This window comes from Cygnus olor, chromosome 2, assembly GCF_009769625.2.
Source record: "Cygnus olor isolate bCygOlo1 chromosome 2, bCygOlo1.pri.v2, whole genome shotgun sequence".
In the NCBI taxonomy this organism is placed as follows: domain Eukaryota; kingdom Metazoa; phylum Chordata; class Aves; order Anseriformes; family Anatidae; genus Cygnus; species Cygnus olor.
In genome coordinates, this window is record NC_049170.1 from 9,068,369 (window position 1) to 9,081,218 (window position 12,850).

Sequence of the window (12,850 nt, forward strand, 5' to 3'; positions counted from 1 at the left end):
AACAGAAAAGAAAGAGAGCAGAAGGCCTTTCGTTTGCCGTTTTCCCAATTCAGCTGTTGTCTTACTCAGGCGTAAGCATAGAACTACCTTGTGCAGCTTCTGTTAATCTGTTTTTTAATCAGTGTGTTTTTGGTTTAGCCTGATTGATAGCTGCTCACAAATGTTTTGAGGACTTGTGAGACTGGAGCTACTTTTGCAGAGATTACTACCTTGAAACTAAAAACAAATAATCTTTCTTGATACAAAGGGTCCTTTGCATCCACCCTTGCAACCTCAGCCACAGCCTCAGCCTCAGCAGCACCATCACCAGCAGCAGCAACAGCACCATCACCAGCAGCAGCAGCAGCAACACCACCATCATCTCCAAGGACCACCACAGCCCTTGATGCCCATGAACCAGCCACAGTTCAGGCCTCACATGCAGGCCACGCAGCAGCAGCCAAATAACAACAGGATGCAGTGTCAGCAGCGGCAGGGTCCGATGAAGCCAAGACATGTGAGTACCACCTCCATCAGCGTTCTCTCTCTTAGCTCCGCATGGGTAATAAGCATGTAAACACGTGTTTCAAAACTTACCACCATAGTTTTTCGGTCTCATTATGCCTTTTCTGCTTTGTCCCTTTCTTTCATCATTTTTTGCTTCTTTTTCTACTTTGCTCATTTTATAACTATATCAATAAATAGTACATTTATATTTTTTTCCTAGTCCAATTCTCATTGTATTTTTTTGTGATCCGACTCCAATAAAAGATGACATAGTTGCCCAAGAATTGACAGTAAAGGGTTTGGGAGGGAGGGGAGGGCAGTTGCATGATCATATTTAAAACTGCTGGTAGCCTGTGACTGTGTAGGAGCCCAGTTCTCTGACACCATCCTTCAATCTGAAGGCCTCTCAGTAGCACTGTGAATAAGCATTCTGGTTAAGATGGTATCACTCACGTCTTGTGAATTTGCTCCAGTCCAGCACGTTCTGCCACTAGGCAGGTTGGGGTGGCACAACAGTCCATGGCAGTGCTCAAGTCAATGTGACTGTAGTTCAGAAGAATCATTTTAATTAGGAAAATAAATCACAGTGAAGCCAATTTCTGAGAAAGATGTTAAATGAATGAGATTCGGTTTTGCTGTAAATTAAAAAAAAAAAAGTTAATGTTTTTATTTTTATACTTACATTGAAAACACAGCGCCTCTTTGAAAAGTGTTTTTTTTGTTGGCAAACAAGTCATGAAAATCTAAAACGGGGAACACTTCAGTCTGGTTTGGGGTAGAAATATCTGCATTTTTTTCCTTTCTGCTTTTCAGAACACACCCTCACAAAATATTGTCAAGCGTCCAAATCAGCAGCTACAGCCGACTGCTCCAAGAAATAGTAACTTGCGGGAGCTGCCAATAGCACCGTCACATGCTCTGGAAGTGAGCAACAACAGGCGAACCTCTACCCCAGCTGCTCAGGTCAAACCCATTACCAGCACAGTGTCTGCCACCAAGACTGTAGCTGGTGTTGGAAACTCACAGGGACGGACTGAGATGAAAGCTAAAGCGATCACACCAGTGGCCCAAGCAAAACCAGAAGTCAAATCTGAACCAGAGGTGAGGCTCTTTTTTGCCATTTTTTAAAAGAAAACCCATTTTAAACTTTTCTTGTCTGACTTGTGAACTGTAAGCATATCTAACATAGTATTCACCCAACATTTTTTGCTGCCACTAGAGGCCTCCCTTCTGAGTTGTGCTCTCAGACAGTTTCCATTGAGCAAAATAAAAAAAAAAAAACTCTGAAAGGTTGTCAGGGCCCTGGTGATCCTGTTTTGCAGGTGTAGGAGTCATTCCTACTGTGACAAAGCAGAGGTTGCATGAACTTCTTCAATGATACAAGTCTCTGAGATACCCATTGTGCCCATTTTGTATCTTGCAGGTTTACGGTCGGTTGGCTTGTGTTGTTTTTTTTGTCTGTTTGTTTTTTTTCTTCCCCTTCCAGGTAAGTACTTCTTTCTGGGTTAGAAAACCTCTTCTCTTCCATTTTCTGTGTTACTATATGCCTTATACCTCCCTAAATAGCCATTTTTTCTTCCTCATGCTGTTTTCCCTTAGACTGCCCACTCTACTCTAGGGTCTTGAGCATTCCTGAAGGAAATTGCAGCTGTATTGCCCATGGAATTTCTTCTTGAAGAAGAAGAAAATCTTTTTCATATACCCTTTTTGCATGAAGGAAAATAGGAGATGCTCTCAGATTTTCCATTTTGGACAAAAAGATGCTGTTTGCTCTGCTGGTACTCTGCACAATCAGAAAATGAGATACAGGTTTTTGGTCTCCCCTGGGTCATGCATGGTGAACAGGGGACATTTTGCTGCACAGGTTCTCCTGGAAGTTAGAGAAGACTTGACATGAGCACTGTGTGAGAGAGTAGGTAGGGTTGCACTGATGATATTGTTAATACTGAATGTCAGGAAGTGCCAGAGGAACGTGATGGTTAAATGCACCCTGTACAATTCCTGAATGTGAGGTTATTCGGAACAAAACTGTAAATCTTTATAGTTCAGCTGCCCATGAAACTTGTCTCAAGGACCAGGTTTCCTTCAACAACTTTTGAAAGCTTTAATTGTGGTAATACTTTCTTCCCCTTAAGCTGCTGGCGATTAGCTTCTCATCTCGTTCTTGAATTATTATGACCATCCCTAATTTTCGCAAATGTGGCACAAAAGAAACCCGTAGCTGGCAGTGCTTGATCTCTTCTGGACTTGCTTCTCAGTGGGAATATAAAAAAAAAAAACCTTTTAATTGTGATCTTTTCTAAAAAAAAAAAATTGCTTAAGTAATCTCCTTCACCTCGGTTCAGTCTCTTGGAATAATCCAAGTCAATCTGTCTTTCAGGCCAACAGTAAAGGTAAGTTTTGAAGGCCTATGCAAAGCAGTTACAGGCCTCCCCATCTAAAGCACTTTATAGTTTTTTCATGTTTCAGCCATTTGGAACTTAAGACATTAGTCCTGAAATATCTCTGTCAGTGTCTGGAAAAATGAACTATTTTTCACTCCTGTTAATCAAATGGAATAAAATAACCAGTGCAGTTATCTTGTTCTTTCCATTTTAAATATTACACATATCCTAACAAACCTGTAACTTTAAGACCATCTAATCCAACTCGTGATTTCTTGGTTCTACAAGTCAAGCTTTCTTTTCATTTCCATGGTAAAACTGCTATCTTTGAAAGGAGTTTGTGATACCTATTTCACACAAGTTGCTTTTTTGTAAAACAGGAGGAAAAAAAAGTTGCCCTTGAAAAATTGATGCGTCTCTGTAGTGTTTCCTATTGATAACCATAAAAGTAAAGCCTTTGTAGGTACACTTGGCAAGTACTTACGTGAATGTGCACGCACAGATTAGAACACTTCTATTTTCAAAGTGGACCCAAAAGAGAGCCTTATGCTACAGTGCAGTAACATTGTCCCTTTTCAGCTGTGCCACTGTGGTGGTCGTGTTCACTGGTGACACTCATCCTCAGTTTACAAACTGAGGATTGCTGTACTAGTAGCTCTCATTTCCAAGCACTTAATTATTTTCTCTGCTATTTTTGTAATGTAGGTTATTACATCCCCTCCTTAAGGCAAATTGTAATGTTTTCCAGTCTTTTGTGTATTTTTCTTCTAATTAGCAAACTTTGTGCTGTTTTAGGCTTTCTGTGAAGGTGAAAGAGTTAAATTCTGCCATTTTTTCTAGCTGTCTGGCTCATAACTGAATTGGGCAGGTTATTTTGCAAGTGTCTTCAACTGGAAAATTAAGACTTTTTTTCTGCATCCGTCTTCCTTAAGAGCCAATGGCCACGTTTATGAATGCCCTATCATTCAGGAAGCACGAAAAATAGCAATATTGGCTGTTAAAGGTTTTCCCTCATCTTCCAAATAGATATATAAAGGATTGCAACCTGAGTGACTAGAAGACTGAAAACTGTGTGAACTTTCTGAATAGTATGCTTGTTCCTATGCAGCTGGAAAATATCGACCTTTAAGTGCCTCTGTCAGAATGATTTTTCAGACCGAGGACATGTAAGTTTATGTCTGGGAGAATAACAAAGAGACAATGAAATTGAGAGAAATGGGTAGTGACTGCGGGTCTCATTCTGCTCGTGTTGAGGTCAGTTTAGGATGAGAGGAATTAAGGCAACATTAAGCATTTTAAAGTTTAAAAAAAGGGCAGGAAAAATGTAGAAAGGTGATGTGAAGCTTTTTAGAAGAAATGAGATATTGGATCTCAGAACAGGAGAGATATTCGTAAACCATTGCACAATCAGAGGTTTACTGATTATCACCACTTATATTGCAGATAACATCCCTGGTATCCTTAAAGGCAACCCTTCTGTTCTTCCAAATCCAGTGAACTTTGGAGTTGGATTTTTGTTGGGTCTTATGTTGTTTTTTTATAAGACTTGGAGTATAGAAAATATTCAATATCGGGCAAATTCAGGTGATTATTAAGAAAATGTTTCTAAATCTGCTTTTTTGGAAGTTAATTACCTGACAAAAATGTACGTTTTAATTTGTTTTCTCCAGCTTGAGTAGGTTTGACTTCCAAATTTTAAAAATAATGCCTCCTGTCTTTGTGCTTTGTGATTCTTTCCAGTGGTATTTTTCCAGATAGAAGATCATAAGAGGGCAGTGTGCTTTTCAAAGTTATATATAATCTCATTCTTAATTTTCTGTTTTTCTGAGATGTACTCTGCCTGTGTTTTGTAGGATGATTCATACCTTCATAGGGTTTAGGAGCCCCTGTCATTAGTAATGTGTGACGTTTATTTAACTGTCTATTGAACCCCGGCAGCCAAATGATGTAATTTGGATCCGTCCTTACCTTTTATGAAGAATTGTTACGAATTTTTGGACAAGTGCTTCTAGCCTGTTTTGTTTCTAATATTATAATTGATGGGGAAAAATAACCTCTTGAATTAACAGATTTGTGTATATGCTGCAGTTCAAACAATTTTGATTGTGCCAGTTTTACTGAGGGAAACAAGTGAGCCTGGCTGCATGATTTTTTTTGTTCTTTCATCCTTCATTGCAAGCCAGAGAACGTCAGTATCCACCTCTTACGGCTCTGCATTTAACTCTAACAACTAAAAAACAAAAAACCACCAACCCACAACCACAAAAGTGATTGTTTTGAATTCACTATATGAGAAGCAAACTACTGGTACGAGGACTCGAGACGTTATACTTTCTATTGTAATTTGTTTTAGAGCGTGTCTTTGCTGTCTTTTCCTCAACAGTGCCATTCTGAGTTATCCTACAAAAGTCTGCTGCTTTTCTTACTGCTGCTCTTGAGCTAGACTCAGAATGGCAGCCTATAACTTCTTATTTTGGCACTTTCCATTAAAACCTATGAACCTTTAAGGCAGAAGAAAAACCTGTAGCTAAGGCTTGGTTTTCCCTCCAAACCACAATTAAATATATTGTGCTCAAGAACTTTTCAGACAGATGAGAATCTGCATTTAACAACAGCAAAAACAAACGAACAGGAAAAAAAAAGACAATAAAAATAACACTAAGGGAACTGCTTTGCTTCTCTGGCTTTGTGCTTGTACTTTTTGTTCTTTTACTTTGTATTCCACCTGGCTCCTCCTTTTATGTACACCATTTCTTCATGTTGTAGAATTTTCTACAGGAAAAGGGTGACACATCTGGTTTATCTAGAGAAAAGGCTACTCCAAGTTTTTCTGCTTCTTCTCCTACAGATAATGTTGCTTTTCGTATTAAACCCCCAAATACGAGCTGTGAAATTCATGATATCTTTGACGGATGTCTACTTTCTTCCAGTTGCTATTTTTTTGGCAAAATGTTTATTTTTTTTTCTTTTGGCAGTGCAACTGCTTGTGAAGAAGTCTGTGCTGGGGTTATTAAACTAATAGGATGAAAATCATTAGCAGCAGTCATTGCATACCATTTCCATCTTGATTCAGTGTGCTGTCTTGCTTGTTCTGTCTGATGAAGCTACGTACAATGTAGGGGAAGAGATGCTTTCAGAGCCAAGAGGCAGAGGATTTAACTACCCCTATTTTCATCCTGGGGAGGAGTTTGCTACCCATTCTGAATCCGTGCTGTTGGGTCATTCCCCAACTAATAACAATTAGAACTGACTCCCAGTGCAAATACTTTGCTAATGATCACAGGGTCTTTATATCATATAGTCTCCCTCTAGCTGCAAGGGTATTTTACTGAGAACTTAACAGTAATAGCAACTCATTTGTGGAGATGAAGGATTTAGGCCATGTCAGTAGCCTATTAAGCATCTGATTTGCAATTGTCATAAAACCTCAGAGCTCTTGGCCCTTCATTTCAAAGCTCACCTTTTAAGAAGAGAATGACTTCGTATTGACTTTGTAGGAACCTTACTAACTTACCAAATATTAAGCTTCTGAAAGGAAAATTTCAGATTATGTTTGAGATAGAGTAGCCTGAAGATTCTACTGAGCATTCATTGAACTTCTTATGTGTTGGTAATAGAGTTTGCCACTTGTCTTTTGTGTTTAATGCTAGTGCAGTTGAAATCTGCCCGCGGGGTTCTGCACGGACATGTTGATCGGAGTCCCTCAGGATGTCCGTTCTTGTCTGCTGGTAAGACCCATTTAAATGCACCATAAAACACACATCTCTGCACTGCTTACGTGTAGCCTTTGAGTTGGTGTTTTGTACTTACCAGATCGGGATCTGTATCTTCCAAGGCTTTCAGAACTTGTTAGATGATAATACAAGCAGATAGTTCCCTGATGATAAAGGACAGCTGATAGAAAAGCCCTGTCTTCTGCAGGCTTTTGCTAGTATTGACACCCTCAGTTGATCATAAAGAGAAAAAAAATGCAGTGCTACCTCCAGAGGTACACTTGGTACTGGCTCACTGGCATCTGTCAGACCCATTTAGATAAAATACAGAATACTCTGATCTAAAGCAAAGCGAGTGAATAAAATAATTCATTAAGTGGAACAGATTTTCTGTTTGGACAACTTGAACAGCATATTTACTGTCTCTGAAACTGACTGAAAACTTCGTAACGTCAGGTTCTGCATAACAGCACATCGTCCTCCTATCTGGAGCTTATCTTATTTTTCTCATCCTATGCAAGATATACTTAGTCTTATCTTTTTTCTCTGTCTCTTAAGGGTCACGTGGATTTTTTTGTTGTTGTTTTTGGTGTTTAAGACTATAATCCAGCACCTCCAGCTTTCAGTACAAGATTAACTACTTGACTTCCCTGCACATTTTAATTTGTAGAAGTGTGTTCCTGTTGCCGTCTATCAACAAAGACCTGTAATCTAGTCGTTACAGTGATCAGTCATTTATTACTGCAATCATACTCTGAAAAGTATTGAGGAAGATCAGAACCTTGTGGTTTATGAAGCATTGTCCTAAAAAGGATGGTGTTTGGACTCCTCCCAAAACTATAGCCCATATTTATAAATAAATAAATAAATCTGTTTTTGTTGAAGTCTTATTTTAGTCATTGTTTAGGCTAGACTTGTACTCTGAGACATGCAGCTACTTAGGAAAGGAGCAGTTATATCTGGAGGAGACAAGCGTTCAGGATTTGTGCACCTGGATTCTATGAATACAAATGCTACCGGGCTTTTATATCTGTGGATCAACTTTCTGGTTGGATCTGTTCTGCTGTTTGTTCCTTTGCGTTGGAGATTCTGTGATGTACCGGAGATAAAAGCGCTCAAACACCAAAATTTATTATTGTACACTTGGGTATGCATGTGTTTAAAAAGGAAGACAAAAAAAGCCATTTGTACTGACAAGATATTGCACCCCAGTTACTGCAACGTAAATTACTGTAAATCACAGATTCAGTTTTTGAGAAGTGTTCTAACGTTGTTTATGCTGTAACTTACCAAAATGCAAAGTATTATTACTCTGAGCGCCTGTTAGGGGTGATTAATGGATCTTATCTAGAGAATTCTGTGCTCATTAGCATTTGTAAGTGGTCTCTATAAGTCTCTAACTTAATATCTTAAACTGTTGAAAATAAAATGCATCTAATGAAAAGGTATGCTTTGTAACTTTAAAAAATGCATATATTTGTATCATAAGCAGCTTGATTTCTTTTCCAGGATGATGAGAATTTACTTTTTCCTGGCTCTTGTCTATTTTTTTATAGCTTTTCGTAAGAACCCGTTGTGCCAAAGTTGAATAATCTTTAGAAAGGTTATTTAACAATGTATAAGACTTTCAGAAGGGTCTAGGGATGGAATATTAAAGGCATTCTCTATATACCATTAATATTCCAACACTGCTTTTGGCAACATTTTGATTCTGAAGAGAGTGCATGAGTTCAAGGTCAGAGAGATTGACTTGTGCTGTTCATTATAACCAATTATTGTGTGACAAATGAGTTTGAGATCAGGCTGAAAATTCTGTGAGAAAAATCAATAGTTCTAATCAGGGCCTTTCAGGTCATTTACCACCCTACCTTTTGTTAGTTTGTCAGAAAAGAGCAAGATAAAACCTGTGTGACAGTGGGTTGCCTTCTTATTGTTACTTTCCATTTGAAACATATTTTGATATCTCAAATTATATTAATAGTTTAATTGGTTTTAGAAACTTCTAAATGAGTTCCAATTTGTAAGACTTCATTTTTAGTATTATGATAAGATTTCCTAACTGGTATCACAGCTTTTATTTTTTTTTAACTGTCTAGGAAGTAGTATATCTAAGTCCTAAACCTGATTTGAGTTGTTTGTCTCTAATGAATAGCAAATAAATCATATTTGTGGATATGCTCTACTGATAGCCTTTGCTTGGTGTCAGGGATAATTTCAGAAGCTCTACGGAGAGTTAGGCCATTATCACATCTTCTAAAACAACAAAATAATGTTATTTTGACCAAACTGGGCATATATTGAGAATTTTATGAATTAATCTGTGTTTCCCTTTGTAGTATCCAGATGAAGATGAAGAAACTAGATTGTACCGTTTGAAGATAGAAGAGCAGAAACGTTTAAGAGAAGAAATTCTGAAACAAAAGGAGTTGAGACGGCAGCAGCAGGCTGGTGCTAGGAAGAGAGAACTGCTTGAAAGACTGGCGCAGCAGCAGCAGCAGCAACCTTCTACGCAGCAATCCTACATGCAGCAGGAGGACGACTCTTCTGAGTTCCCCACCAACGGCAGCCCTTACATACCCCACTCTGGCTTACAGACCAGGCAAAATGTGAAAAACAGACTTCTTGTTAAAAAGCAAGATATGGTAGTTCCAAATGTCCAGCCCAAACACACAGATTACCCACAGGTTGGGAGCAATATGCAGTATCAAGGACAGCAGCTGAAACCAGTGAAACAGCTGAGGCAGACCAGAACAGTACCTCCAAGTCAGCCTCAGGCAGCGCAGAAAATATCGCAGACAAAACCTGCTGCAGCACCGCTGCCCTCACCACAGACTGCTAGAGTGGCTTCGGTACAAGCAAGGCCCCAGGAACTGAAACCTGGCGTGAAAAGGACTGTCATGCAGCGGACAAACAGTGGTAGTGGAGATGGGCCCCATGTCGGCAGCAAAGTCAGGGTGATTAAGTTGTCAGGAGGGGTAAGTTTCCAAGGCTCGTCTTGTGTGTGTCTGTCGTCATGGTTTGTTTTTGTGTGTTTCATTCTGTGTAATCCCAAAATAAAAAATGGGCCCAAAATGAAGAGGGAAGTAGCAGCTTTAGCAGACTTCACAATCCGTATTTTAGATTTTCAGAACTGTAAGTTATTAGCTATTCAGAAGTGTATGTTTTCTTTAATGCTTTACTGCCAGGCAGTTATCACTATCACATTGTTATCTAAAATAACACTTCTTTCTTTTAAATTCTTTGTAACTTGAGTCTCAGGGACTCCTCAACTCAGTTCATTTTGCTTCAGGTTGGTAAGTCTAATAATGGGTTAGCAGAAAGGACTTGTGGACCTGTTTTCTAGGCTCGGTTAAAAAGCTAAGCGCTGCTTATTCGTTACTTGAAGCCGCACAATTTAGTTGTGTGCCAGCACTGGCATTGGTGTGGTTTCTGTACCCAAGGGAAGATTGGCTTTATTTTCTTGGGAAGCGTGTTGTGAAACTAACTTAAGCAGTATGTCGGAGAGGGATGTTTTCTGTGAGAGGCTGGGTTTAAAACATCACCATTTCACTTCTGCATCTAAATGAGATTTCCTTATCTTTTGATGAGGGGTCTATTATTTGTAGAGTGTCCCCTGAGCACCGGTGTTGTGGATGACTCTCAATGCTGGTCTTGATGGCAGCGTGCATACTTAAGATCTGGGGGGTTGGTTAGAAAGCATCTAGACCAGATTTCTTCTGTCTTAATGGAAAAGACAGGTTAATTTGGTAGGGCTCTGAAGAAACTGATGCAAAGGGATGCAGTGAGGTGATGGTTGCCAGTGTGCAATCTGTCCTTGAGTTCTATGCTGAGGAGGAAAGAAGGATGTGATATGTTTAATGCTGTGATACATTGGAGATGTTGGCGGGGGGGGGGGGAGTTTCTTAAATAATTAAGAACATTAATTAAGGGAACTTGCAGAACTGCTATAAGTCTGTAATGAAGTGAATATACTGTGTTAATGGGCTCAAGAAAGCCTCATTGGTAAGCTTTAATCTATAGAAATATGGAGGAAATCAAAATGCCAACGCCTGGATTACTTTTTATAAATATTTTTCTACAGCTCATAAAACAAATATGCTTGAAATTTTGAATTGCATAATGACCATGTGATCTTTCAAAATACTAACATAAAGGACCTTGTTGACTAAGTAGAGTTGACAACAACCTTAGGATGTGTAATTCCTCTGACATGGTAACAAGTGCAGAAGAAAGTTCAAAAGGTTTAAAAAGAATTTTTCTCTTGGGCTGAAAATAGTTACACATAGATATGTCTGCAGGAATCCCAGTGCTCTGTGAGAGGTACAGCAGGTTTGTTATTCCAATTAAATAAAGCAATCATGCACGACTTCTTTTATTATGTGGTGAAATAAAACAATGCCAGTCACCGCTGTATACAGCTCTTCATAACAAAGGTTATCAGTGCCCACACTGGCATTTGTAATGCAGTAGTTTTTATTATAACGCTCTGTGTCAGGAAACCATAAATGATTTGTTTCAGATGAGTTTCTTGGTAAGCAAGAGCAATTAGCTTCACTAAATGCACGTGGAACCTCTCTTTTGGTGTATATTCAAGCAGATTTGTTCTGTCCTTAACTTTCAGCTACTGAGGTGTTACTACCAAGGTAAAGCAGGTTCTTTACATGTAGCCTTTTCTGCTTTTTTTCATAAAGTCATGAAAATTTTCCTTCCAACTATGGAAGAATAAGAGCAAGCGTTGCAATTAGCTGTTTAACATTGGTCAAGATAGTTAGTTAATTTTTAATCATTTAGTGACAGGCTGAATCTATATGACTTCATTTCTGAACCACACGAGGAAAAAAACAGGGAGGGTGTGCAATCTTGTCTATTTTGACAGGATTTTAAAGAAGGATTAAAAGCTGTGGACTCTGCCATAAAGATCACATCGCATTTAGTTTTGTGCTCTCATGTTTAGCTTTGCCACCTGCTTCCTTTTCCCTCAACCCTAAATGTAAAGGAAAAGCCAAATCTCTTTTTTTCCTAGCTATTTTCCTTAGCATTAGTTCGTGTTTCCTGTAATTCCCTTCCTTTGGCCAAAGGGATGCTTGGGTATCTCTTATCTATATGCATTGACTTGATCCTGCAGTTAAGCAGCCCTGCTGTTGCTCTCGAGTCTAATCACTTGTACCCTTTTTCCTTTCTAGAGCTCTTTTGTGCAGCACAGTTTTTAAGAGCCATGTCCAAGTGAGATGGTTTGTGATTAGACACAATGCGGGTCCTTTTCTGAAGCTCTTCATTCAGGCTGGTACAGACTTAGAAGGTCCCTTCTCTTTCAGCCTGCCAGCCGTGGTACAGCACGATAGTAGAGCTGGCAGCAGAGGAGCTGGTCGGTTTGATGCCAGACCCATACAAACTGTCCTAGGCCAAATTAACCTGAAACAGGAGCTGGTGGCAAGGAGGTTTCCCCAGGGTGCAGTAGGACCATCAGTAGAACAGGATCAAATGATGATTTGTTGCTGGCGCCTTGTTATTTAACAGGTAGGGAGATGTACTGAGTGCACTGGTGACATTTACGGTGTACAAATTCTGTACACCAGAAGAGAAGGGTTTATTATGTGGCAAAATGGTTTATTTTCTTGAAGGCAGTATCTTTCCCAGTCTAAGCTTTTAATTATACATACTTGTATTGCTGGACATTGCAGTACTATTGAGGATCTCTGACCTCCAGATAAAAATAATTCTTGTTACTTAAGGTGAAAGAGCTTCTAATCTCTTCCTATGATATCCTCTCTTGAGAGGATTTTACTTTTTAACTATTTTTACTTAATTGTAAGAATTACTAATTAAATCCTAAGAAATATGTTAATTTCTCCAGTTTATCTGATGCATAAGATACCTTCATTTATGGCGGCTTGTACTTAAAGAAAAGGGAGGTAGAAAATGATTCAGAATTTCCTTTATGTCAGACTAAATCCGCATATCAAGGTGATACATGTTAGGTACCATACTTAATGATTTTTTTAACAAATTGCCTTTTTTTTCTCCAGGAAAAACAAAAACCAACCACTAGATATGCCCATCCCTTTCTAGTACTTCTTTAATTTATGCGGGAATGGCAGTACAGTGAATAGTTTACCGTATTAATTACTCCTTTAAATGTTATACTCCTGGAAAAAAGAGTTTAGCAGATGAATTCTGATTTTGTTTTTTCATGGAAGCCCCAAAGTCTTTTGATAGATCCGATCTGCTTTATGGTTGCTGTGTAGCCTGTCTTCCAATTCATCCTTT

The 12,850-nt window shown here is 38.9% G+C and overlaps 1 protein-coding gene across 9 annotated transcripts in view; it reads left to right on the top strand.

The window, feature by feature from the left end:
- The window catches only part of RBM33 (RNA binding motif protein 33), a 102,548-nt gene that overhangs the window by 59,100 nt on the left and 30,598 nt on the right, over positions 1-12,850 (top strand). For all 9 annotated transcript variants that reach the window (XM_040546139.1, XM_040546133.1, XM_040546134.1 and 6 more), the window contains exons 13-15: positions 248-496; positions 1,300-1,587; positions 8,920-9,558. In XM_040546139.1, the coding sequence (XP_040402073.1) occupies positions 248-496; positions 1,300-1,587; positions 8,920-9,558 (1,176 nt within the window). The remainder of the gene's footprint in view (positions 1-247; positions 497-1,299; positions 1,588-8,919; positions 9,559-12,850) is intronic.